At 45.6% G+C, this 27136-nt stretch overlaps 2 protein-coding genes across 19 annotated transcripts in view; one reads left to right on the plus strand and one right to left on the minus strand.

The window, feature by feature from the left end:
• The window catches only part of SULF2 (sulfatase 2), a 104880-nt gene extending 96006 nt beyond the window's left edge, over positions 1-8874 (plus strand). For 2 of the 3 annotated variants that reach the window (XM_024559772.4, XM_053927179.2), the window contains exons 12-21: positions 1701-1929; positions 2062-2158; positions 2635-2729; positions 3598-3657; positions 4088-4257; positions 4498-4640; positions 5724-5847; positions 6531-6564; positions 6816-6869; positions 7837-8874. In XM_024559772.4, the coding sequence (XP_024415540.2) occupies positions 1701-1929; positions 2062-2158; positions 2635-2729; positions 3598-3657; positions 4088-4257; positions 4498-4640; positions 5724-5847; positions 6531-6564; positions 6816-6869; positions 7837-7867 (1037 nt within the window). In that variant the 3' untranslated portion in view covers positions 7868-8874. The remainder of the gene's footprint in view (positions 1-1700; positions 1930-2061; positions 2159-2634; positions 2730-3597; positions 3658-4087; positions 4258-4497; positions 4641-5723; positions 5848-6530; positions 6565-6815; positions 6870-7836) is intronic. The other variant, XM_053927180.2, reaches the window with a different exon arrangement.
• Positions 8875-11728: 2854 nt separating this feature from the next.
• The window catches only part of NCOA3 (nuclear receptor coactivator 3), a 95188-nt gene continuing 79780 nt past the window's right edge, over positions 11729-27136 (minus strand). For 9 of the 16 annotated variants that reach the window (XM_053927168.1, XM_053927161.1, XM_053927164.1 and 6 more), the window contains 10 exons: positions 26717-26914; positions 26088-26345; positions 25863-25989; positions 24422-24593; positions 17606-17899; positions 16195-16299; positions 14656-14890; positions 13697-13871; positions 13207-13348; positions 11729-12911 (listed from right to left, as the gene is read on the minus strand). In XM_053927168.1, coding sequence (XP_053783143.1) covers positions 12900-12911; positions 13207-13348; positions 13697-13871; positions 14656-14890; positions 16195-16299; positions 17606-17899; positions 24422-24593; positions 25863-25989; positions 26088-26345; positions 26717-26914 — 1718 coding nt within the window. In that variant the 3' untranslated portion in view covers positions 11729-12899. The remainder of the gene's footprint in view (positions 12912-13206; positions 13349-13696; positions 13872-14655; positions 14891-16194; positions 16300-17605; positions 17900-24421; positions 24594-25862; positions 25990-26087; positions 26346-26716; positions 26915-27136) is intronic. The other 7 variants (XM_053927177.1, XM_053927175.1, XM_053927173.1 and 4 more) reach the window with 7 other exon arrangements.

The following is a 27136-nucleotide window of genomic DNA, read 5'->3' on the forward strand; positions in this document are numbered from 1 at the left end:
GACTTCACTGAGCAGAATGCCTCCAGGGCCGTCGTGCTGTACATGCAGGGTTTCCTTCTTATGGCTGAGCTGACCCTCCATTGCGTGTGCGTGTGCGTGTGTATGTGCATGTGTAGTACCCGTCCTCCTCATCTGCTTGGCTACCCGTGGACACCCGCTGCGTCGGTGTCTCGGCTATTGTGAATGCTGCTGCAGGAACGTGGGCGCAGGCACCTTTCCGAGTGAGTGTTTGCGTCTCCTTCGGATAAATAGTGAGACGTGGGACTGCTGGATCACGTGGTGTTCTGGTTTCCCTAGCGGCTGCACCAATTCACCTTCCCACCAGTCAGGCACAAGGGCTCCCTTCTCTCCACAGGCTTGCCAACGCTTGTTCGATGATAACCGTTGTAGCAAGTGTGAGGTGTGGTTTGGGCTTGCATCTCCCTGATGATCGGTGATGCTGAGCACGTTCTCGTGTACCTGTTGGCCGTCTGTGTGTCTTCTTTGGAAAAACGTCTGTTCAGATCCTCTGCCTGTTTTCTAAATCAGATTGTGTTTTTACTATTGATTTACATAAATCATTTTGCATTTTTTGGATGGTAACCCCTTAGTTTTAATCATAAATGGATATTGGATTTAGTCAAATGTTTTTTTCTGCATCTTTTGGGATCCTATGATTTTTATCGTTCATTTTGTTAACGTGGCGTATGTATCGCATTGGTTTGCTGAGAGTAAACCATCCCTGCATCCGTGGACTAAATCCCACTTGATCATGGTGTGAGATTCTTTTAATGTATTGTTGAATTCGGTTTGCTAATATTTTCCTGAGGATTCTTGCATTCTGTGTTCATCAGGGACATGGGCCTGTAACTGTCTTTTCCTTTCTTTCCTTTTGGCCGCAGAGTAATGCTGGCCTCGTAAAATGAGCCTGGAAGGGCTCCCTCTTCTCCCTTTGGACGGTTGATTCTTCTTTGGAATGTCTGGTAGAATCCACCAGTGAAGCCGTCTAGTCCTGGACTTTCATCTGCTTACTAATCCAATCTCCTTAACGTTCTGACATCCACTTTACTTTCTTCTTGTAAATTGAAGTAGAGTTCACAGAAAATAAAACTTACCATTTTTACAACCTTGAAGTATACAATTCGGCAGCAGCACTTAATACACTCACAGTGTAGCGCAACCACCACCTCTAGGTCTAAAAACTTTTCCACTGCCCCCGAAGGAAACCGCACTCCCCCCTCCCGCATCCCGTGGCAACCACGCAGTTGCTTTGGGTTCCAGTGTTGTTACCTACTTTGGGTATTTCAGACAGACTCATACAACAGACCTTTTGTGTCGGGTTCTCCCGCCCAGCACAGAGTTGTTGACACTCGTCCGCACTGCAGCACGTGTTCCCGCTTCACCCCTTTGAGGCCAAATACGCCACAGTGTGGATGGACCCGTTGGTTTATCCAGTCATAGCTCTCTGAGATTATCTAAGCCGATTCCTTCCTAGCCCTGGGACTTCAGTTCCCCCAGTTAAATCACCTTGAGGCCCTTCCCACTGGGGTGCAGGTCCTGCTTCCCAGGTGGTAGGTTACAGGAGACTGAGTCTCGGGCAACGTGGGGAAGGAGCCTCTTGATCGGGAGCGCTGCCCCACCCAGATCGAGGGTCTGCCGCCCAGGAAGCCCTGCCAGCCGTCCACGCCCTCCTGACTGAGCCACCCCTCGGACATCCACAGAGTACAAGGCCAGCTATGCCCGCAACCGCTCCATCCGCTCAGTGGCCATCGAGGTGGACGGCGAGGTGCACCACATAAGCCTGGATGAGGCATCCCAGCCCCGCAACCTGACCAAGCGGTACTGGCCAGGGGCCCCTCGGGACCAAGACGACAAGGACGGTGGGGACTTCAGTGGCACTGGAGGCCTTCCGGACCCTTCAGCTCCCAACCCCATTAAAGTCACACATCGGTGAGAGTCCAGGCAGAGGTTGGGGGGGAAAGGGACAGGCTGGGCCCTGGCCGGGGCTCCCACACCTCTCAGGCCCGTGGCTGGGCCCTCCTCACCCCCTCAAGGCCACACATGGTCCCTTGTCTCAAGCAGGTGCTACATCCTCGAGAACGACACAGTGCAGTGTGACCTGGACCTGTACAAGTCCCTGCAGGCCTGGAAGGACCACAAGCTGCACATCGACCACGAGGTGACAGGGTTGGGCAGGGAGCAGTGTCTCACTGCCCTGCACTTGGCGGGGCCACTGGCCACACTGGGAGTGAAGTGAGGCCTGGCCCTGGGGACAGAGGCCCCCCCAGAGCCCTTGACCCAGGGCCAGGAGCACCTGTCCCAGCATTAGCTTCCCCACAGCCGGTTGTGGAAGGCGGCCAGCTTGGTCAGATAACACCCCTTTCTGATGTACCAGTCACACCCCATTTTGTCCTTTCTACAAGCCTGGCTGGGGCAGGCAGGGGCATTTAAGTCTTCAGTGGGTGCAGCTGGTTCCCAGGCAGGACAGGACAGAAGGAAAATGACTCGCAGTTCCTTTGCTGGAGCCTCATTACTTCAGGTGGAGCCAAGGAACCCCCTCAGTGCCCGCACATGTGGGCCATGGAGGGGTGCCACCAGGCCACCCCTTCTTCCCCAGCCCCGGGGTTTCACAGCCACCTCGCCTCTGCCCTCCAGATCGAAACCCTGCAGAATAAAATTAAGAACCTGAGGGAAGTCCGAGGTCACCTAAAGAAAAAGCGGCCAGAAGAATGTGACTGTCACAAAATGAGGTGAGGAGGAAGCAAAGGGAGCCCAGGAAGGCCCCTAGCGGTCCTGCAGGGCCACTCCTGGGGACACAGCATTCCCTCCACGATGCCTGTTACTTTTATATCTGTCTCCTCCCTCGGGGTTAAAAAAATCAGTCATTCCCATCCCCACTGTCAGCCACTGGGGACGTCACCACCCCCCCAGGTGGCCAGCCAGATGCTGGGTTTCACGTACTGCTTACAGACGGGGGGCTGGCTCCCAGGAGGGAAAAGGCCTGTGCTGACTGCCATTCACGAACTGCCCATGAGGCCCGAGGCCGCGTCACCAGCTCGGGGAAGCCCCGGCCCTGGGGGGGAAGTTCGAGAGCAGCACTGTCCAACAGAGCTTCTGTGATGATGGGGAGGGCTGGTCTGCCACCCAGCAGGGTGGCCCCGTGGGGCAGTGAAACCGAGCAATTACATCTATAGTTTTATTTACACTGAAAAGTTACAAGTGGCAACTATACCAAAGCCCAGCTGTAGCATCTCTGCTACCTTCCCGGAAAGGGCTTGCAAACATGGATCCCCTTAGGGCTGCCCCTGACCAAGCATGAGGTGGGCATCCCGTGATGCTGAGGCTGAAGCCACACAAAACCAGGCCCAGCTTCCAGCCTTGGCTAACTTCCACCCACCCCAACCTTCTCCGTCCGGCCCGAGCCTTCAGCTGGGGACTCCCAGCTCACACTTGCAAGGAAGGAACCAGGCAGGCAGGGAGCTGTCGCCCCGGGGTAATACTATCCCCAGAACTGCATCAGAAAGAGGGACAGGGTCCCAGGGAACCCCAGTTTGCACCCGCCCAGGAGTGTTATGCTGTAAGCAGTTTCTGAAACCTGGGGTTTGGGGTCTGTTACAGTTACTACACCCAGCACAAAGGCCGACTCAAGCACAAAGGCTCCAGTCTGCATCCTTTCAGGTAAGGCAGCTTAAGGTCCAGGGGAGAGATGCAAAGGCTGCCCTTCCTTAACTTAGAACAAGCAAGGAAAGCAGTCCTGGCCCCTTCCCTGGGAGGTCTGAGGCAGTCCTAGCAGAGGTCCGACTCCCTGATCAACCTTGAGGTCTCCAGGTGCTCCCATGTGGCTGGAGGGGGTTACTGCAACTTCACCATGCAGGGCAGAACACAGGCCAACAAACCCCAGTGTGAGGAGTCCCAGCAGCCTCTAATTCTCCACCTTTGTGCTACCTTGGACCTGCAGTGGGACTTTAGTGGCAAAGGTTCTTCCCTTTGGGACTCTTCTAGTGCTGTGCCCACAGCTCTCTGGCAGGAAGAGCAGAGGCAGGGTCACTGATCACTAGGAGACTCCAAGGTGAGGAGCCCAGAGAGGTGTGGCCCTATGTCCCCATAGGAAGGGGCTGCAGGAGAAGGACAAGGTGTGGCTGCTGCGGGAGCAAAAGCGCAAGAAGAAACTTCGCAAGCTGCTGAAGCGGCTGCAGAACAACGACACGTGCAGCATGCCGGGCCTCACATGCTTTACCCACGACAACCAGCACTGGCAGACTGCGCCTCTCTGGACACGTGAGCGAGCCCGGGGCAGTCATGGGGCAGGATGGACAAGAGGGGCTTCTCCAGGGCCTCCCCTTGCCCCCAGCCTGCGAGTGCTTCCTTGCCAGACCCTGCAGGTCTTTCGGGAAGGGGTTCCCTGACAACTGCAGGGAGGGGTCAACAAGTGCCCCCCACAGGAAATGACTCGGGGGACCATCCTGGACAGGAATTCAGGCAGGCACACTCAGGGCGTGCTCTCTGTTCCCTTGGCAGTGGGGCCCTTCTGTGCCTGCACCAGCGCCAACAACAACACGTACTGGTGCATGAGGACAATCAATGAGACCCACAACTTCCTCTTCTGTGAATTTGCAACTGGCTTCCTCGAGTACTTCGATCTCAACACAGACCCCTACCAGGTACAGACAACCCACAAGGGGGGCATGGGGTGCACAGGTTCTGCCAGTTAGGGCCCCCCCAACCGAGGAATCAATACATTGACCAAGTCCCTAAGCCAGAAGTGAGTTGTGAAGCCTCCGAGAACTTCGGGACTCCACGTGCAATTGCCCCTCGCTGCCTGCAGCTTCCTCAGTCTGCAATCTAGGCCCCGTGCAGCCTCTTCCCCGGCAAGGTTAAACCAAAGCGGGCTGTGTGGGGACTTGTGAAGACCCCTAGACTGCAGAGGTCCTTGGGGCCAGGCCAGACCAAGCCCAGTGCCCTCAGGGGCCCACAGGGACAACAGCCAACGCTCATGCAGCACTAGCTATGTGCCAGGTGCCTCCCTAAGGGCTCCCATAGATTAAGGCACCTGGATACACGCGTGATGACTAAAGGGGCCCAGAACACGGAAGACAACAGGAGCCACGGAGCCTGTGTCCACAACAGATGGCCGCCACTGCGCCTCAGCCCTACAGCGTCAGTGGTGTGGCCCTGGCCCTGTCTCCAATGTTTTAAGAAAAGGCTGACAATCTTTATATGAAACCTATTTTGAAATGCCATTTCTATGGTCTGCCAGTCTCTCCCCTTAGGTAGGTCATCCCCGTATTTTACACAAGGGTGTGGCACAAAGGTTCCTCAGTCACTAGTAGCTGCCAGGCCAGGCAGGAACCCAGGTCACACTCTCCGTCCCGTCACCAAACGGCAGCTTCCCAATGAAGAGGAACGGAGGGACTGGGACTGAAGGCTGCTTAAAAACGCAAGGCTTAGAAGGGCTTCTTTCCCAGCTTGGTCAGTCTCCTGACCAGCGGCTCCCGGAGTTCAATGTTAGGTACAGAAGTGATTTTTGGGTTTTTTTCTTACTCTCAGAGACAGCGAGCCTGGTGGCGTTAGAAACAAAGTGGTTTTAACTGTTCCAAACTCTGCCGTGGGATTGTCAGAAGCAGAAGTTACCAGCCCCACAGCACCTGCTACTCCCACCCTGCCTGAAGGCAGTCCCGTGGCCGGTAGCAGAGGATGGTGGTCCCTACACTCACCTTACTGATAACCCACCTTTTCCCAACCAGTTGATGAATGCAGTGAATACACTGGACAGGGACGTCCTCAACCAGCTACACGTACAGCTCATGGAGCTGAGGAGCTGCAAGGGTTATAAGCAGTGTAACCCCCGGACACGAAACATGGACCTGGGTGAGTAGGCGCCCCAACATGGGGCCTGTAACCTGGCAGGGTTTACCAGAGTTAGGAATCTTGGAGATCATGTCTAGTCCGAAAAGTGAACCCAGAATCAGCGGGAGTTGAAGTCTCACGAGTGGCTAAAATATCACTTTCCTAACATCCACCAAGTGCTGCTGTTATGTCCCTAAGTGCCATCACTTATATTAATCACCATGTGCCCGCTGCTGTGCTGAGCTTTATATGCCTCAGTGACAATCCCACGGCAGCCCTCTGAGGTGGACCTACGTGTCCTCGGTGACTGGCTCAGCCAACTCCCAAGTCCACGCTCTTGAACAAGACCCGGATCTCCCCACCACCCCGCCTTTCTCAGGGCCCTTGGTTTTGTCCTCTGTAACATAGGTGTTCATGCCTGTATCTGCCTCCCCTACCATGACCAAGGTCAGTGTTGAACGAATGCATCAGGGCCCTAAACCTGGGAAGGTGACACTCGAGTGTGGGCAACCTGTAAGGCTGCTGGAAGGAGTGATCACCTCCTAATTCAGCCCACTGTACCCGCCTGGGGACACTGTCGATGTCATGGGGGACAAAATGCCTAAGGTGTCTGAAAACAGAAAAAAGGGCAGTTGTGAAGTTTGTCATTGCTTGTGCCCCATGTACCCTAAACTGTTTCCATTTTGTTCCCCTCTCTCATTTAGGACTTAAAGATGGAGGAAGCTATGAGCAATACAGGTATTTGGTTTCGTTTTTGAAGCCCGGGATCAGTCCCTCATCTACGCCCGTCCTTTAGTCGAACCCCCGAGGTCCCTTGTGTCAGGCTGAGCCTTGCCCTTTGGCTTTTTTTGCAGTCTGCCAAGGGCCTGGATCAACCACCAGTGATAGGGGTCACTGAAAAGACCTTCCTTGTAGTGTTCTTTGGGGGTGACTTTTTCTTTCTTGGTGATGGTTAACACTCCTTCTCCTTTTGGCACTTGAAAACATAGGCAGTTTCAGCGTCGAAAGTGGCCAGAAATGAAGAGACCTTCTTCCAAATCACTGTGAGTTGAGGAATCAGTTTGCAAACAGAGACCTGGTTCTGGCTTGCTTTGCTTTGCCAAGGCTACCTGTGTGCATGCCAATTCCTATGTATCACTCTCATTTGTTCCTGTAATGCAAGGGGAAGCAATAATGTCTTTCCTGTAAATAACATACTTCGTACATTTCATGTTTTAGATTAATACCTTGTCTATATACACTGTTGTTCTATACACAATAATCTGTCCCTGGTAAACTCAAGGTCTTCCTCAGAGGCTGAAAAGCACTTAAATATTGTAACTGCCAGACACCTTGAAGGCTGTGGCTGCAGAAGTGTTACCTGGTCCGTAACATCAGCAGAGCGGCCTCATTATAAATGGTTTCCAGAACATCCCTCCTACAAACTTCAGAGCCCGCAGAGGCTGGGAGGGGCTAAGAGACTGTGGTGACACAGAAAGGCCACCTCTAGTCTGAAGAGAATGGCATGAGCGCACTGCAATTTGAATCTTCTTAATCCTTCAGGAAAACCCCAAAACTCAAATATGTGAGAACTTTTTAACATTGGCAACTAATTTACAATTAAGTTGCCATGCAGAGAAACAAAACCCCTTGGTGAGCTCCCATTTGCAACTTCTGGCCTATTCCTCCCTTTCTTTTTCTGCACAGAAACCTATGCTATGCAGCTTAAATAGGACCATAATAATGGGCCAACTAAGCATGTCTTCGGTGCTTCCAGAATTAAGGCACATAATTTTTACATTTCACATTCTCCTTGGCCACTATTCTACCCCTATCTTTAAACGCCACCTTTGCTAACAACGTTCAGTCTGGATGATTTAGCTGGTAGCAAGCCCGTTCTGAGGGACCTAGAAATACACCTTCTCAGCAGCCACACCCTCGCAGCAAAGCTCACTCAGCCTTAGGGCCCACGGAGCAATCTGCAAGCAGCATGACAATCAGGTACTGAGAGGAGTCTGCTTTGTTCCGCAGGGGACAACTGTGGGAAGGCTGGGAAGGCTAAGCGGTGCGAGACGGACCTCCCACAGCAGAGGCAACGTCTGGCTGGACAGACAGTGCAGACCCCTGCATGACTTCAAGCAGACCTGTGCTGTTAGCCAAGAGACCTGCAAGACACAGACCCCGCTTTCAGTTAACGGCAAATTCTGGAAGAGAGCCGCCAGGAGTGGCGTGTGATGCTTCGGGAAGTCTGTTTTCACCCCTGCTTTCACCCCGGAGTACACCGCACCAGCGGCACAAAATGCATTTCATGTCAGAAAGTCACCACTAACCCTCTACGAGGGGCTCACAAGAGGGAAAGAACAGATATTTTTTTTTTTTTTTTTTTTTTTTTTTTTGGAAATTTCCCCAAAGGGTGGAAAGACACTGGAATTTTTTTTTTAGGTCATAGGGGAAGAACAACCCTGTTTAAATCCTCTCACCTTCCGGTTTGTCACGAAGACGAGCGAAGAAGCAGGACAGAGGCACCTCGCAGATGCTGGAAATGGCGCACAAGTCCAACCGGGAGTCGCTAGCACAGAAGAAGTGACTCATCTGGCACTGCCACCCTGGCTGCCTCTGAAGAAGCTGACTTCACTGTATATAGGCGACTATTTACATGTAACCAGTGTGGAACTTTTAGGGGAACCTGACTACAAGGAACCCCATTTTCACGAGTGGTGGCGTCGACGAACACTCCGGACAGTGAGAGAGAAAAGCCCTTGCAGTTGGGGGCCTTTCTGCTCCTGACCAGACGCCACTTCTCCCACTATTCTTTTGTTCTCGCTCCCAGAACTAATGTTTTTAAGTACTGAAAAGAAATGAAGTTCATGTACGTCCCAAGTTTTAATGAAATTGTATTTGTAAAGAAATTTTGTAGTCCAAGTACTGTCAAACAATGTTCAAAACTCCGGCCAATGACCAGAGGTTGGTATGAGGTAACCCTTGACATTTTGTGAAAGGCCATCCTTGGGAGTTTTTTAGTTTGATTTCTTTAAAAAAAAAAACAACACACACACACACACACTACAAGTCAATAATACCTTTTTTGGAAGGTGACACCTTAGACTTAAAAAAAAGAAAAATCTACCTGTGGGGGAATAATGATAAATTAATGACTAAAATTTACCATATTTCAGGGACCTGACAGGTAAGTCGCACATCACCCCAGCTTTAGGACCTTACTTTTAAAACATATGAAATGCAAAGCATTCACTGACCCTTCTGTGTGTCCCAGGCAGTCTAACCCAGTAAAGGCAGCTGTCAGAATGCGGGGACGGGGGAAATAGGAGGAACCTCGGCCATCAGCTAGTCCAACGCAGTCCTCATTTCACAGACGACCCCTAAGCACTCACCTTTGTTACGAACAGTTCCGCATTTTTTGAGATTTCTCTTTGGGACATGTTTTCAGAGTATAATCTCCAGTTCTGCTCTTTCTGTTGCTGCAGACAATAAAAGGCATTTGGGGGAGGGGGAAATTTCTTTTAACCTCACAGAAACTGCTACAATTATTTGAAATAAGAGACCTTAACCTTTTTTTTTTTTTTAACCCTTAATCCAATGGGGAATTTTTTTTTTTTTTTTTAATAAAGCAAGCAAGCTCTTAGGCTTCAATTTTAAATAGAAACCTTTATTTACAATGACACCCAAAATGATCAACAAAACAGTCATAGCTTACCACACAACCATCTCATAAGTTATCCCGTGTGGTTTGGAGTCTTTGCGGTGTGTAAAGAATGACTTAGATTTTTTTAAAAGCAACATTTAATGTAAACTTGATTGAAACTGAATTCATTCTCAGTACTGTAAGTACAGTATTCTCAGTACAGAATTGTAAGTCAATTCCTGAGAATTTGAATATTGCTCTCAGAATGACATTTCCATCTTCTTCAAAATCCCACACATCGGAAAGAGAAAGAGACAGAAGGAAAGCGAACGCAACACCCTGCCCGCTACCGGTCTGCGTGGGGCTGAGCGACCACGCCCTCTCCTGGCAGCAGGAGGAGATCTCGCATCCGTCCTAGAGGTTTTGCTATGAAGTTCCCACTTGTGAACAAAACTCATGGCTTCTGCAAATAAAAAGGGAACTGGACAGGCATATTGGTAACTGGCAATGCATTCTGTTACTTCCCAGCTGCATCTCTGGATCAAAGAACTTCTAGGACAGCAAGCCAATTATATTCTTAAGTTCCTCACCCGCTAAGCCCCCAACTCACCTTAGCAAATATGCTTAAGCAGTCCTGTTGATTGACATTTACACCTTTCCATCAAGATGCACCATTTAGAAAAGTGGCATCATAATACGAACATTAAGAATTTCTATTTGCTTTTTTAAAGGAAGAAACCTATCCCCTTTATATCATTTTGATCTTTAAAAAATATATATATATTTTATCTTTGGATTCAGCAAAAAAGCAGGTATACTGGAAACACCTCACACTCTAAAAGCAGATGAAAAGATTACTTACACTGCTCACCCGACAGATACCAAGGTGTAAAAACTGGGGGCGGGGGGTGAGGAGAGGTAGGCAGCAGGAATACAAAGAATTACCCAAAAAAGATAGAAGGGCAGTAAAGGTTAAAAACAAATTATCTCAAAGACTGCACCTATTAAAAGAAAAATCAGAATTTTAGGTTTGTACCAATAAAGTGAACACGTAGAAAATATAAAAACTTATAATAAACTTGTTTGTCATATAAAAAGGGATGCTGCTGCCTTCCAGTTAGCGAGGAACCAGGACTAAGGGAAAAAGATCATAAAACTTTAATTTTTAAAAGTCAGGAAAGGTAAGAGCACCACTCTCTCTCCCCCCACGCACACGAGACCAAAACGAGAAAGGTCCGGACGTGCCCAGCACAGCTAACTGTCTGGAAAGACAGACGCTCTGACTCAGCTGTGTCTCTGTCTGTGGACAGGAAGCTATGTTATCTGAAAAGTACAGGCCGTATTATGGAAGATGATGGATTTACAATCTTAGATTTATTTTGAATGGGGCAGGCGGGGAGGGGGTGTCAGACTCAAATCCACGCTAGTGGTGGTTCTGGAAATACAGGCTTCACTTATTTATAAGCAAGTCAAAGAAATTAAATGATCTTACCTTCAGAGGCACCTAGAAAAATTAGCTTCATGTGTGTGAAATAAAAATTAAGTGGCTCTCACGTATTGCTAGAAAATGACACCAAAGCTAGCTGAGACATTTGAAATTCAGAGATACTCCAAAAACCCAATCTCATTCAATTCTTTGAACCTAGTTAAGCAAAGCAGACAGAGGGAATTACATGATCTTTTCATCCCACCCCTAACTGACCAGAACACGTATCAGGGAGCAGTGACAGCAGACAGGGGGTTGGGCAGCAGAGGGAGGGAGTGCAAAGGCACTCAGATTGCAGCTGTGAATCACGCAAAACTGACTTCTTGGGATTGAGTCCCTAGGAAATAACCAGGACACTATTCTTGTTCTCAGGGATGGTGGAAACACCACGTTAGTGAATTGACAAGACAGCTGAGCAGACACCAGAAACCACACATCAAGGATTCTACTCCTGAGAGCTCAACGCTGGATTTGGGTCCCAGTAGCCAAAACCTTACAGCAATCCTCAAATACACGAAAAGATGCCATATTCAATTTTTAAAAAATGAATTACTATTGTTTAATTTATGGACTGCTTAAATTCCAAGATTCTTTTTTAAATTGAATTGCTTGACCTTTTTAAGTTCTTGACTTTTTTTTTCAAAGTTTACTTCCCCATATCTATTCTTTCCCCCAAAATTAACAAAGTGCTTAGTTCTGGCAGAAGAATTTTCTTAAAAATTTAAATGTCTACATCTAAACTAATGATCTCTTTAAAAAGCTTTTAGGTTAAGAGACTGAAAAGAGCGAGGCTGGAGGGAAGGGAGAGCTCTGGACCTCTGTCCCCTCCCCCAGGCCACAAAATCCAGGGGATGTCTCTTCTGTTTGTAACCTCACTACACTGAGCTTACTGAAATCAACAATGTTAAATATTTAGCTTCACAAACTCTGTAAAAATGAGTTGTTGTGACCTACAAAAAAAGGTATATACATATTTTACATAATATAATATTTTAAAGGTCATATTTACAAGAGAAAATCTATTCACAGAAACACTGCAAAATTCTGATTCAGAATGCAGTACCTGGCCTTGGGTTTTCTGCAGTTTATTCTCAAAAAGCATTATTGCTCTACCATATAGGCAAAGGGTGACACCAGTACTGTCAACAACAAGAAAATCACAGTTCTTATCCAACAGATTAGACAAAAACCAGGAATGTGGTTCATCATTCCTCAAGACCTCAAGAATATTGCATTTATCCACTACTTTCTAAATAAAGTGCACTCGGCGGCACATTAGCATGTGAAAATTCGCTACTGCTGCAATTGAATACTGTCATCTCACTTTCCCTTCTACAAAGCCATTTGACATCAAGGAGCGTTCCTGCAGGTGAAGTATGACGAAACATTGGGGGCAAATGAAAATCCTAGTTAAGGCCTAGGTCAACCAAGAGCAGGGCTGGAGCAACTCAACACGATCATTAAAGGAAATTCAGACATTCCAACCCTGCGGGACAGAACTGCCCGGCAGTGCCAGAAACAAACGGAGGGTGGACTCTGCTCTTCCTCCATTATTGCAACTAGAGAAGCCAGATGTTCTGATCTCTTGATTTTCCCAATACTCTCTGTTCAATGTCCCACCTACATGTATTTGAATGACTGGACAGCCAGGCAGACAGAAGGGACAGAGGAGAGTCTTGTGATTACTAGCACTCTGTTACCTCCGGAATCATAGCCGTAAAAGGCAGAATGCCAAAACTCTTTGCTGTGAACACCATGATACATAGGAGGAGGGGAAAAAGGTAGGCATCATACTTCAGCTGTTCAAATCCAGTCCTATTCAAACGACATCACTTGGAATACCCTTGATGGAGATCAAAGCTGGTCCTTCAGAAACAGGTGCCTAGAATGGCGACTCTTTACTGCCAACAATCCCAGTGCAGTGTCATTTGTACAGTGATCTTTGGAGGTCCTGGTGTAGGGACGTCAGCAGTACTTCTGTGAGCAACCAGAAGAAACACGCGTGAAATGATTTGCACAAGAGAAAAGAATCCATACATCTATCCTGATGGCTGGCAACAATGGCTCTGGCTGGCTGGCTGATTCCTTAGATCTCAAATTACCAAAAGTATCTCATGGCCCAATGCCTTCAAGCCAAAAATGTTTTCAATGACTATTTTTAAGTTTTACATCCAAGTTAAAAATCTACCTAGGATTTTAGATTATAGTTGAGGCTTTGGTTCCTTCCAGAGAACAAGAACTCCCTGAGAAAGGAAGGAATCGGCCCCCATACCTGATCAGGGCCCATGGGCATGCCAGACATGGGCATGGAGTTCACATTCATCTGCCCCATGGGACCACCGCTGCCGTTCATGTGCACCATGCTGTACGCTGCAGGGCTCCCTTGGTGCGCAAACTGCTGCTGGGGGAAGGAGCTGCAAAGGAAGGGTGACGTTACCTCCTGGGTCACTTCAGTAACAGCACATGCACACAGAGACTGCCCAGTTTTGCCAAGTGTCAATGTACTTAGCAGAAAACACCACGAGAGAAGAACCCCCCCTGACAGGCTGCCCTCTTATTTTTCAAAGCTGCCTGTATTCAGTGGTCTCATGGGTCCGTGCATGGTAGGAAGGATTCACAAAACGGATGAGCCAAAATAACATTTTCTAAAATGAACCCAGGCCTTTCGCTCTCTCCATCCAAACAGGCTTAACTCAAAAATGCAGAGATTGCCTAAACTTTTGGCATAGGATATGACTGACTTGGAAGTCCCTGTTCTTCACCTGTTCCTAGCCAGGTTTCCTGATGGCCAGCCCTTCATTTCCGAGGACTGATACACAGGTGCGGACTGAGGGTGCTGCATCATAGGGTTCTGGGAGGGACCCAATCTTGACGGCATCATTGCATTGGGAGGACTGGACACTCGACCAAAGGTTGGATCTGGTTGTTGTCCCATCCCTTTCAAAAAGAAAGAAAGAAGAAGAAAAAATTACAATGCTCAAATGCTACCTCCTCAGACTATCACCCTTCTATAGTAATTTTAGGTTCTTTGAAAGGCAGGGGGAGGGGAGAAGTCTTAAGACACAAAATGCTACAGGACGCTGCCTGCTAGTTATTCTTGCTTCTCACCAAGACACCAACTGGAGTGAGAGACTTACTACAGAAAAACACACCAAGCAGATCACCTGAGGGGCAGTTATTGCAATGAGCTTTCTGTATAAAAGGGACTCCGTGTTACCCAACTCACATCACTCTGTCCTCTTTAGAGGGCAGAAGAGCTGCTGTCCTGGCTAGCAGGAGTGCATTCTAAAATGAATCTCCCCAGTGGATACTGCTGCCCCCAAGAGGTACATGCAGTATTGTAAGTAACGTCTCGGCCACCGAAACCAGAACTCAAAAGCGCACACAAACACCACTCTCACTGACGCGACCAGCATCTGGAGACTGTAGAGACATGTCGGGGGGTGACACCTGGTCATCTTCCAATTAAGATGTGGAGAACCAGGGGAAAAAACCTGGAAAAAAATACTCAAAGATGATAGATCATCTTCCTCAATTACCATTACCTGTGCAATGCGGGAGACATCTTTGTTCTGTTATTTTTAATTAATTTCATTTTTTGTGAAGAGGGGGTGAATAGTTATTTTCATTTGTTTTTAATATGCAACAGAGCTAGTGAATTTTATGTCTTCAGTAAAATTATACTTTGAGGCAGACATTTCATTTCCATGGTCAAACCTACCATAGTTTGGTGGATACGGAAACTGCTGGGGTGGAGCCTGTGGAATGGCGGGCCCTGCCAAAACCCCGTCCATGCTGGGGGACGCGGTCACGTTGGGAGGTGGGCTGAAGGCCTGGGTTTGTTGCTGCTGCTGCTGCTGCTGCATCATCATCGCCGCCACCCTCTGCTGTCGGAAGTGATGACTTAGCAGCTCCCGGCTGCGCTGGGCCACCATCTGGGCATTAAGAAAGCCCTGCTGACACCCAAGAAGAATGCAATTATACACATATTTGTGTAAGAACCAGCTGATTTCATGCATATGGTACCCCCACAATACATTAGGTATCAGAGAAAATACCCATTGCCCTTTCTCTGTAATGACAAGCAAAGGGAAAAAGTAGAATTCTCATATTGTAAGGGCTTTCTGGCTACTAGAGGGGGTAGGGGATGAAGATGTGCAGAATAGGGACCTAGAAATCATTTGGGGTCAAGAGACAAAACCAGACAATTGTCAAGCTTTAAATAGTTAGAAAACATTCCTCAAAGTGAGAGGGTATTTAGAGGTACATTTTGAGGACAAACTTTTCAAAAACTATGAAATAAAACGACAACATGAAAGGGGGCAGACTGAGAGTGTATGAGGGAGAAGGGGATTTGAAACAAGAGGGGAGCAGGAATCCACCCCAGAAGTCTTCCGGTTTCTTCACCCCTTCTGAAGGAGGGGCAGGGGTACGGAGCAGCAGCAGCTGTGCGGAGGGAGGTTCAGGAGGCGGAGCGACCAAAGCACTGAACAAGGAAGCTGGCTGGTGCTCCACCAGCCGGGGGAGAGCGCCTCCAAAGGCAAACTTCTCTCACCTTTCTGGAGGGCACCCTAGCTTAGCTTACACAGGATGTCTGATTTCCAAGAAAAAATGTAGATACTGGTACTTCAAAGTGGACCTAAGACACTGAAAACTGGGCATTTTCACAGCTGTTTTTTTAATAACAATTATGAGTATTTCAGACCATAGTAAAGGATTTCATGGTATCATCTGCCTCATGCACATTAAGAAAATACCTTAATACAGTCTCCAGCTTGGACTGGAGGGACAGAACTTTAATACCATCCCTCCCACTACGGGAAACAGGGCATCTCAGGTTATTACTGAGAGTGAGATTATTTACTTTCTTCTTTATAGTCCTTACAATTTCAGGTGTTACCCAGAGAGCATATGGTTTCATAATCCCAACAGAGAAAAGTTTATAGATTATCTTAAATTCCTAAAAAGTAAGTGATAGCTGTTTTTACAACAGAGTAATTGATCACAAGTGGGAATTAATTTATAAAACACGATTCAGTAGTGTTTATAAAAGAACATCCCCTCTTCTGATTCTTCCCAGTCATCCGCGAGAGAGAGAATGAAAGAAAAAGTGTGATGGGACCATGGGATGGTCTCTTACACAAGAAACTGGGAATTACTTTATTTAACAAACATTTACTGAGAGCCAACCACAGGCTGCACCAGACCGTGCAGGGCAGAGGACGGTGAAACTGAACATACAGAGACGTACTGTTCTCACCTGGGAGCTCACCTGGGGCTGCATGATGGGCCTCATCATTGCAGCTGCACCAGCAGTAGGGCTTTCCATTTTCATTTCAAGTGCCTGACGGCTCTGATTCAAAAACTGGAGAGAAACAGATTAGCTGGGATGCAACAGAACATGTGAATGAGCCCTAAACATCCTTCCAAATCCTCAGCCCACCCAGTGAAGTCACAATGGTATTTCCAAACCCACTAACGTGGTTAAGTCACATCTAAGCTGTACCAGTACGCTTTTCACACTTCAAAACGTTCATGCTGAAAAGTTCTTGGCTAGCAAACATATGAAGCTTTATGGTCTGGCAGCAGAAGAAAAAATAAAAGTGTAATTTTGCAGCTTAAAGCATATCTACAACAGGAACTCAAAAGATTGTAAAGTCAGATGTTCTCTGGGATTACTTAGGCCATTAGGGGAACAGCTTTACTTTGTCAGACTAACAGTGATTAAACTACCTTACCTCTTCCAGATAAATTTCATTGGGAAGAAAGGATAAAATGTAAAATGATACCATGAGCACATTAACACAGCATTTCCTGAGCCCTAAACTGACTTTTAGGACTCTTCATACATTAGAAGCATCTCTGGCTCACTGGATTCTAAACTCACTTGCCTATTTATATAGTTCAGTCTGCCTGCCACATTCAGTAACTCAGCACACCCAAGCTGTAAACAATATAAACAATTAAGATTAAAGTATTTCTTGAGGATTAAGCAAACAATGAGAAAAAAATATGTCTTATCTTGGCATATTAAAAGAGCTCAAGTTTTATAAAACATTTAGAAAGCAGAAATTCCATAAAAAGAATGCTGCCCTGGCTGGTGTGGCTCAGTGGATTGAGAGCCGACCTACAAACCAAAGGGTCACTGGTTCGATTCCCAGTCAGGGCATATGCCTGGGTTGCAAGCCAGGTCCCCAGTAGGGGGGCGTGCGAGAGATAACCATACACTGATGTTTCTCTCCCTCTTATGCCCTCTCTAAAAACAAAATCGGAAAAAAAAAAAGAATGCTGATATCAAAACAGTTTAAATATTTTGTTAGTACTATTAAGAACTTTTTTAAAAATAGAAGTGATTTACCTCAAGGACTACAAAGTCATCGAGAAATATTCTTCTCGCCCAAGAGCAATCCTCTCTGACATTGATTTTTTAACCTTTTTAACCATTTACAACAGAATATTCTTATAAAAAGGTATTGAAGTCTAGCACACCACATCCTAACAAGAACTATCTGTACAAATAAAATGCTACATAGAAGTAAAACCAAAAGGAATTTTGTTAGTTGACAAGGATGGAGAGCCACTGACGAGCTCCGAAGCACAATCTGAAAACTGAAGAGGAGGAAGCCGAAGCACAAGCCACCTCAGCCAAGGAAGAGCACGTGACTGGTTACCTGCTGGCCCTGCAGCCTCTGCTGAAGCTGCATTCTAAGTTGCTTGGGGGTATTCGTCCGAGGTCTCATGATGCTGGCCCTGGGGTGCATTCCCTGGAGAGGAAAACTGCCTTGCTGGTTCACCTGACTCATCATGGAGTTGAAAGATGGTGACTGTCCCTGAAGATTAAAGCCTCCTTGCAGTGGAGGCCCCTGTGCTGGGTACGTCGGCCCATATAAAGCTGCCTTCTGATCCATCATCACTGCTGCTTCTTGGCCTTGGAAAACATCCTGTTTGGGCTCCAAAGCTTGTCCCTTAAACATCAAACACATAAATGAACCGTGGAGCACATCTGGAAAAACAACAAATCAAATGCTCTAGAGGAGGTGAGAAATAAGTTAATATGTGAACAATAATGTTGCAGAGTTCCAAAAGCAAAACCAAGTTTACTGTCTGAAGCCCCATGAGAGCGCGAACCACGCCCCATCTTTTCACAGCTGTGTCCTGGTGCCTAGCACAAGGTTTCACAAAAACACTCAAATATTTTCTGAGCCCAGTGTCTACAATGTATTAAGTACCTGGAGAAATACTGTGCTCGATGAATTCTAATGTAATTTGTAAAAGAATGCTGTTGAAGTCTGCAAAAAAAGGTGATTTTGGTAGAGACATGTACATCAACAAAGGCTCATAGCCCCTGGAATATTCTCACCTAAAGGTACTACTATTTGTTGGCTGTGGGCAAGATTTACTTTTAAGAACCTGTTATGGGCCAGCCATCACTTCTACCGAGGATGTGTACAAAATAATGTCCAGCAGATGACAGAAATAGTACAAATATTCTGAAGGCATCCTGACCAGCGTGGCTCAGCTGTTTGGGTGTCATCCCACAAAGCAAAAGGTCGCTGATTCGATTCCCAGTCAGGGCACATGGTCCCCGACTGGGGCATATACAAGAGGCAACCAGTTGATGTTTCTCTCCCTCTCTTTCTCCCTCCCTTCCCATCTCTCTAAAAATAAATAAAATGCTTTTTAAAAAAATATTCTAAAGGAGGAAAGAGCCTGCCATGCTAAGAAGCACCTGTCAGGTACTGCATTCACCTATACAGTCTTACCCACAGACACAGAATGCCAAGTGTGCAGTCCACACCCTCACCAAGGCTTGCCTGGACACACTGGACCCCGCTGGCTTTTCTCCCACCTCTCCTGCCTCTCCATGAGGGAATGCTAGCCCTCTTCTTTTCTCTCATTACATTTTCCACTTCGATGTTCTCATCCACTAGCGAAAACTGCCAAATATTTTGTCTCCGGCTCAAATGTCTCTGAACTCTAACTTTACTTATATACCTTACATATCTACTTAACACCTTTACCTAGATGTCTCAGGCATCTCAAACTTAACATGCAGAAAACAGTTGTGATTCCCAACAGCCTCCCCCCACAAAAGCCTGATTCTCGTCCAATCTCTCCTATGTTACAATACACGTCATCTCTACTCAGCCCGAACTGAAAGCTGGCAGTCTCCGTTCTTCACGCTCTCCCTGAAAAGCGTGTGTATGCACACGCTCGCGTACTCAGTCCACCAAGTCCATCAGTTCTGCCTCCTTGTCATGCGGTGTATTCCTTCCTTCCTCCATTGCCGTGACCTTTCCCAAGACACCCCTCAGGCCCTTGTAGTGTGGGCACCTGTGCTTCTGCTTTGTCCCATCACACCAATTCCCTTCTTCAGACAGCAATCTGTGGTATCTTTTTATTTTTTTTATCCTCACTGGAAAATAGGCTTATTGATTTTAGAGAAAAAGGGAGGGGGAGAAGGAGAGGGAAAGAAACATGGATGTGACAGAGAAACATCCACCAGCTGCCTCTGGCACGTGCCTCAAATGGGGGCCGAACCGCAACCCAGGCATGTGTCCTGACCGGGAATCAAACCCGCAACCCTTTGGTTTGCAGCGCAACACTCCAACCAACGGAGCCATACCAGTCAGAGCTGCAGTATGTTTTCATAAAGAAATTTATACAGTAAAAAATACTAAGTTTAACATGGCAGATTGATCATGCACATTTACCAACTTTCTCTTGCTAACCTTACTAAAATGACAACAAATAATTTAAGCAGTATTTTACCCAGTGAGCAATGAGAGTGACAAAGGCTACCAAGACGAAACTGTTCAATGGGCACCTGAGAGACAGAAAGTGGAAGGTGAAGTATTGAGTGGGCCAAAAAGGTGGTTTAAGTTTTTCCGTAAGATTTAGTAGAGCTTAGGTGTCTTTAATTTCATTCAAAACAATTTTGTTAGATTATATTCTGAAAACTGTCATATCAGGGTGCATTTTTTTTTTTTTTAAATCAAAATTGGGGATTTTTGTGTAGCCATTTTCATATTGAAGATGGAAGAAAATATTCAATATTTTCAGTATATTATGTTTATTATTTCAAGAAAGGTAAAAACACAACAGAAATGCAAAAGATGATTTGCGCAGTGTATGGAGAAGGTGCTGTGACCAATCAAATGTGTCAAAGTGCCTTGCAAACTTTCGTGCTGGAGACTTCTTGCTGGACGATGCTCCGTGGTCGGGAAGACCAGTTGAAGTTGGGAGCAATCAAATCGACATCTTGAGATCAATCACTGTTATACCACATGGGAGATAGCTGACATACTCAAAATATCCAAATCTATACAGTTACTGGTAAAAATGAAAAATGTGTCCTTTATTTCACGGGGAAAAAACCATATGGACTTTTTGGCCAACCCAATAACTCGAAAGAGCAGAGAAACTGAGACCCAGGTGCCTGAAGAGGAAAACACACGAGAACTGAGCAAACATCTCCCACAGAGCCGACTCCCCTGGGACAGGAGAGGGTCCGGCACAGTGCCCTCGCAGGCGGCTGCGCAGGAGTCTGAGTGTATAGAGCAAGGGAGCCAACTACCTCCCTTCCCGCAGCCTGCTCCCCAGCTCCACACAGCCAAACAGCTGTGCCTTCTACCTACCCCCACAAGTGCCTGGATTCAGGGATACCAAGCACAGCAAAGGGCAGGAGCAGGACAGACACTGAAAACAGGAAATCTTATAAACTTCTAGTAGAATTTTACACCTTAACACTATGGGATCATCAACTTGCTTCTCTCGCCCAGCTCCCAAAATGCAACCAGGCAATAAAAAAATTACAGCAAGAAATGGAGGACCATCTCTAGAAAAACTGTGTAGTGAGAGTGGAGGGCAAGGGTGCCAACAAGTCCACGTACTACAATTTGGGGAGTCCTTAAATAAGACTGATCCTGGTTTTTAATACATCATTCTTACATATAAAAAGATAGTGCAGGATCACCAGATATTTGATGCTGATGCTTCCAACATTAATGCCTCAAACAAGTACAAAGTAACTTAAAAACACATACAGAGAATCAACACAACACCCACATGTCAACAGACATCCCAGAAAGAAAAAAAACAAAAGAGATAGAATTTTTTTTTAAATGATACAAGAAAACGCCCCCAAATCAAAGGAAGTATCCGTGTGTCTAACACAGCAGAATGAATGAAACAAGATTCAGACCAGAGAGGGCATCACGGAATTTTGGAAAGAAACAAGGTTCCTGAGTAATTCCAAAGGGAATAATAGGTCTCGAACACAGAGAAAAAGGGATCAGACTGGAACACAACTCAATGAAACACAACAGTGGATGCCAGAAAAATACAGACTTCTTCCCAGACAGGAAATCACCTTCGACCTAGAACTTAACACAGCCAGGCATGCAGGAGATGGGGGGATTTTCAAACATGCAAGGACCTAAAACATTGGATCTCGTGCAGCAGAGATGAAGAAGGTAACGGAAATTGTTTCAGAAAAACAAAGGAGTACATAAAAAAGGAAAATGACCTAGGATTCAAGAACTAGGGCGCCAACATAGGAGAAGAGTGATAATTACTAATCACCAGACCTGCCTCTCAAGGGCAGAGTAAAACAGAGGGACAGAGGACTATAGGGGGGAAAGAAGGGATTGAAGTGTCTGAACATGTGAGGGAAAAAATAAGAGAAATTTTGTACTTCTATTGGAGTATCTGAAGAAAAATCGCAGTAAGTGTACAGAAAACAAAGCAAATAAAAAGAAGGCAATTAGCCCTGGCTGATGTGGCTCAGTGGATTGAGTACCAGCCTGAAAACCAAAGGGTCACCAGTTCTATTCCCAGTCGGGGCACATGCCTGGGTTGCAGGCCAGGTCCCCAGTGGGGGCCCCGCGAGAGGCAACCACATATTGACGTTTCTCGCCATCTCTTTCTCCCTCCCTTCCCCTCTCTCTAAAAATAAAAAATAAATAAATCTTTTTTAAAAAGGCATTTAACTCATAACAAACACACACAAAACCCTATACAAACTATACCTAAAATCAGTATGAGTCAAAATAATGTAAATACCGACTATCTATTTAACGACGAAAGGCGTAATTATACTGGGGGTATGAAGTGGGGGCCACGGGTGTGCGAGTGCACACTGGAGGAAGGGGGTAAAAACCAACCCACAATTTCTCATCTGAAATTCCAAATACCCAGTAAAGCTCTAAAAAATAAAAGTTTTTTATTAGCACCAAATGTATTTTTTAACAGTAAAACCTGATCTGAATTTATATGAAGCAATACATAATCTCTATATACTCCACCTGGTGTGACTATCTACGCACCTTGCTGCAGAAGTATTAACATGTTTGATCACAGGCTACTGCCCAAAACTAGTATTGCTCAAGACTCTACCAGGGGTACCGTGTAGTGCGCAGTACGCATGTATCATTTACCTTTCTAAAATCCAAAATTCCTGAATCCAAAGCACATCTGACCCCAAGGTTCTCAGATGAGAGACTACGAATGTGTCAATTATTATATCACGAATGCAACAGATACAGACTGAAGTTGATCACGAAACAGCTCCACAAAGCACAGTACTCAGAAATATCACCAAAGTAAACAGCTGAGTTTCACTACCCCTGAGTGAAGCAAAGGACTATGGTTCTTCAGTAAGTATATTCTGTATCACTGTATTTTTAAGTTACAAAGACTACTTTGCTAAAAATAAAAATTAATTAAAAAGGAAAGGTCTCATCACTATCCTGCTTAAAATCTTCCAAGGCTTCCCTATAAAGTAGAAAAATTCCAGACTCCTTTAAGATGGTTTCATGGCACCTAGCTTTGTCCCTCTAGCCTCATAGCATACCAGTCCCTCTCTGCTCTCTTTCTGGGACCCCCAAGCTCTGTCCTGCTAAAAGGACCTTTGAGTTAGCTCTACTTCTTCTGGAATACTTTTCCCCCCGCTATTTGCAGAGCTGGCTCCTTCTCTTCCTTCAGGTGTCAGCTTGTATGTCGTTTCCCCAGAAAAAGTTTTCCTGGCCATTCAAGTAAGTCCCCAGTTATTCTTTATTTCATCATCCAGAGTCTGAAAACACAAGCATTTTAAAACTAAAGAACTACAAACCCCCACTAAAAAGAAACTAGAAAAAATATCTGCAATATATTAGATAATAGTCATCCTTCAATCACAGCTCAAACAAGACTTTTTAGAGGAAAAATTTGACATCCCATGCCCATTAAGAAAAGGTCCCTTTATGATATAGTTTCACAGCATTACATGTCTTTTCTCATAACTGCTATCACACCATGCCTACTTCTAACTGTGCAGTTCCTTGTCTGATGTCTGCCCTGCCCAGTGGGATGCAAGCTTTGGGAGCAGGAACTAATTTGCTCACTATGGCTCCTCATCCTCTAATAATAAAAGACTGACTGGCACACAGAAGTCAAATATTTGTTAAGTGAAAAATCAACAAATAGATCAATAACTAAACATAAAGTATTGCTGCAGATAAAATGAAAATCCCATTAGAAAACTACTTCAAAACATTTAAATGGTCAAAAAATGCAAAATATGTTCAATCTTGCAAATCAAAGAAATACAATTTAAAACAAGATTCCTGTTGCCCATCAGACTGGCAAAGATTTAAAGGACTAATCACGCACAGTATTGGTTCTCTGACTTGCTTATTCACACCATGTATTTTGTGTACACATCTGTTTCCCCAACAAGGACTGAGAAACCCTCAAGGGTCTCTCCTGCTTATCACTGAATGCACAAACCCAACCAGCCTCCCCTGCACAGCCTTTCAATCACACAGCCACTACAAAACGTACCCCATTTTGCCATGTGTAATGTGCACCCACATTTTTGTGCAGACTACACGCGGGGTTATTATACCCATGGTTATGTCATCATTACACCCATGTATAATGTGCTATTTTTCCCTAAAAATTTTGGGCAAAAAAATGCCCATTATACACAACAAAATATGGTACCTGTTGCAAACACAGATTGTGAATAGCATGTTTTCATAAGGATGCACAAGTAACTGTGAATAGGAGACGATGGTGCTGGGATAATCACGTACTTACCATTATAGATGGGTTTTGTTTAACATAATAAAAAGCTTGCTTCCTCGGAGTACACACCATTGGCTAGAGAGAGGTAATTATAAAACTGAGGACTCTTATGTAAACTAACTTGATAGTTTTTAAAAATAAGTAAAATAAAAATGAAAACTCTTAACTAGCATTAAGTAAAAAGCATCATCTTAAAAACTACATGGTAGTTTTAGTGGATCATTTCTATGGTTGCCTAAAATGTAACACCTTTATAACATAACAGGTTGCTGGAAGCAGCGTCACTCCTAATAAAGCGCATTTCCTCAATGTAACGCTGGCATACTGAAAGCAGAAACAGCAAAGACTAGAGGCGGCCTTGTGCACAGCTCCCGAGATGTGCACACACTCACTTCTTTTTCCACGTCAGTGCTACCCACCTGATTTACAAGTTCAGGGATGCCCAGAGCCCTGTCAATCTCCTCTAAGCCTGTGGCATCGGTGTTGCTCAAGAGAGTGTGCAGTTGGTCCAATAACGCTCTTTCATCATTCTGTCCTTCTAAGTTAGAAGGTGGCCCAAGGAGATCATCCAGGGAATTCCTAAGAAGTGGCCTAAAAAGAGACGTGCGATCAATCTCAATGGTGCTTTTCCTCTTCAAAAAAAAAAAAAAAAAAAAAAAAAAAACCCACAATAACCACACACAATATTTTAACGTGCAACAATAATTCAAACACTGTAAGCATATATAATGAACTGAGGAACAGAGACTAGCAAATGGTATCAACTTAAATTTAAGGCCCACAATTTAAACTCACCAGGCCATCTCCGACCACCAAATTTAGCTTAGGCCTCACCTCTCCCACCACCAAAATCTCACTGCTAGACCCCTAGGCATCTGAAGGATAGCAGAGAAAGAGGGGTGCAATTTTCAAGATCCTACAAGACTAGAGGTGGTAATAGTCAAGTAAGTTGAGAGAAAAAAAAAATAGGAAAAAGGACAGCAAGGTTGCACTATCAATGAACTGAGCCTGGGAATCTCCCAAAGTAACTTTTTGTTACACTTGGCCCACAGAGCTCATGTACTGGTGAGCACAATACAAACTCCAAACACCCACAGCAAGGTGCCCCAGCTCTCCGACACGTGACAAAGGCATGGAGCTAGACACTTCTCCTGGCTCAGAAAAATGCAGTGATGAAACTACTTGTTCTCTACTGGGTAGGGAAGCACTCAAGTTAATAAATTCATGTGATCACATCACTGACTACTCAATAGATCGATTCATTTTTTCTTAGCTTAATTTACTATAGCATTCAAGTTAGAACTGACATTGACAGGTAGCCTCCTTCATGCAAGCAAGTTACTGACCACACGAAAGCAAAATAAAATATACACATAATCCACAATTGTTCTTTTACAAAAAGGAGGGCTACAGTTCACTATCACCAACATTCCTGAAACGTCTTTTAAGAAATGGCTAAAGACTTATCCAATCCTGAAAAATTAATTTTCCATAAAAACTAGACTTATCTTCTGAGCACCATTTATCTCGTCGAACTGGTACAAATTTACCCCTCCTCGGGGAGGAGGGCTACTACATCAAGAGAGACTCTACCTCGGAGGGAGGCTCCCAGGTCTGGCCACTCAGGAGTCCCGGCAGCTGGACCACATGCCGCTGTTTCCTGCCTCCCCTGTGAGTGCCACCAGGGCGGCCTCGCCTCAGCCTTGTTTTGCATACAATTATCCAAGAAATGCTCGGTTGCACACCAAGTACCTAATTTCAGAGTTTTTCTCGTTCTGTCAGGTTGGTTCCTGCACTCTGACCCTTTTCTGGGTAATCCAATGCTAACATTTTCTACAGAGCCACATAATAAACCCCCACCTATTTTGAGCCCCGTGAAGACTTTGTTCCATGGACAACATGCCATCTGGCCAGGAACCTGGTTGGTTAGATGGTGCTGCTTGGCCATAAGGACTGACACCCATTCCCATGGGAATTTCACCAGGCCCTGGGGGAACAACAGGAAAGAATAATTTTTAAAATAATCCAACAGCAAAAATTACCCTACAACATCTAATTTTCTTTTGCTATGAAGGGGATGCTCACGCATTTGAAGCATCTGCTGCTGCTGCTGCTGCTGCTGCTGCAACATTGGTCTTGCACCTGGAATGCTATTGGACCGAAGAGGCAAGGTGGGCATCGAGCCACCCAACGTAGGTCTGGGTAAAGAGGCATTATAATCCACTCCTGGTCTTCCCAGGGCGGGTGAACTCATAGGTTCCATTCGGCTAGCCTTCGAGTTTGGTAAGCCCCAGTCTCCCGAGGACGGAGTCTGATTCACAGTCACATTTCTGTTTGGTCCACCTACAAGAGGTAGAAATGGTTAGGTCTTTTCCATGTTATAATGAAATCTTTCTTATATCATATAGGTGCAATCATTTATACATAACATCAGCCATGACCAAAAAAAAAAGCGCTTTGTCATCCTAAGAATAATTTTGATGGGCTGCCATGTATTCTTCACAGGTTAGAAAATGCCTGAGACCAAAAGCCTCCTTCAGAGTTTAAATAACCAAGACACAGAATAAATGAAGCAAATAATCATGAAAGAAACTTATGCTACTTTTATTCAAAAACCTATTACATGAACCAAGTTCTTTAAATAGCTTTAAGTGTTAAATTTGCTTTTCCCAAAAGAGAATTTTATTCACAAATACTAATTAGAAATAACATACCCATATTTGAACCATAATTTTCCTGACTATCCATCATTCTTGGATTCCCACCCAACACAGGCTGCTTTGGTAACATGGGGAAAGAACTGATATTCTTTACTGGAGGACTTGAGCCAACAGAAACAGGGCTATCCAGAGACACTGCTCGGTTATACGGAGGCCGAACGGACTGCACAGACTGCGGACTCCTCAAACCTGCTGAAAACACAGAAGCACAACACATGCAAATATCCTCTGATGATTCAGTACATAAACAATCAAGGAAAAGGCACAAATGCTAATACCACCCACCCGAGAATGTCCTTCTTACTAAAACAAACACTGTCTTCCTTTACAACATAAACACCAAGTACCAAAAAAAAAAAAAAAAAAAAAAAAAACCACCCAACCTCGTATTCCAAACAAAGTAGAAACAAGAGT

The sequence above is a fragment of the Desmodus rotundus genome, chromosome 6 (genome assembly GCF_022682495.2).
Source record: "Desmodus rotundus isolate HL8 chromosome 6, HLdesRot8A.1, whole genome shotgun sequence".
Classification (NCBI taxonomy): domain Eukaryota; kingdom Metazoa; phylum Chordata; class Mammalia; order Chiroptera; family Phyllostomidae; genus Desmodus; species Desmodus rotundus.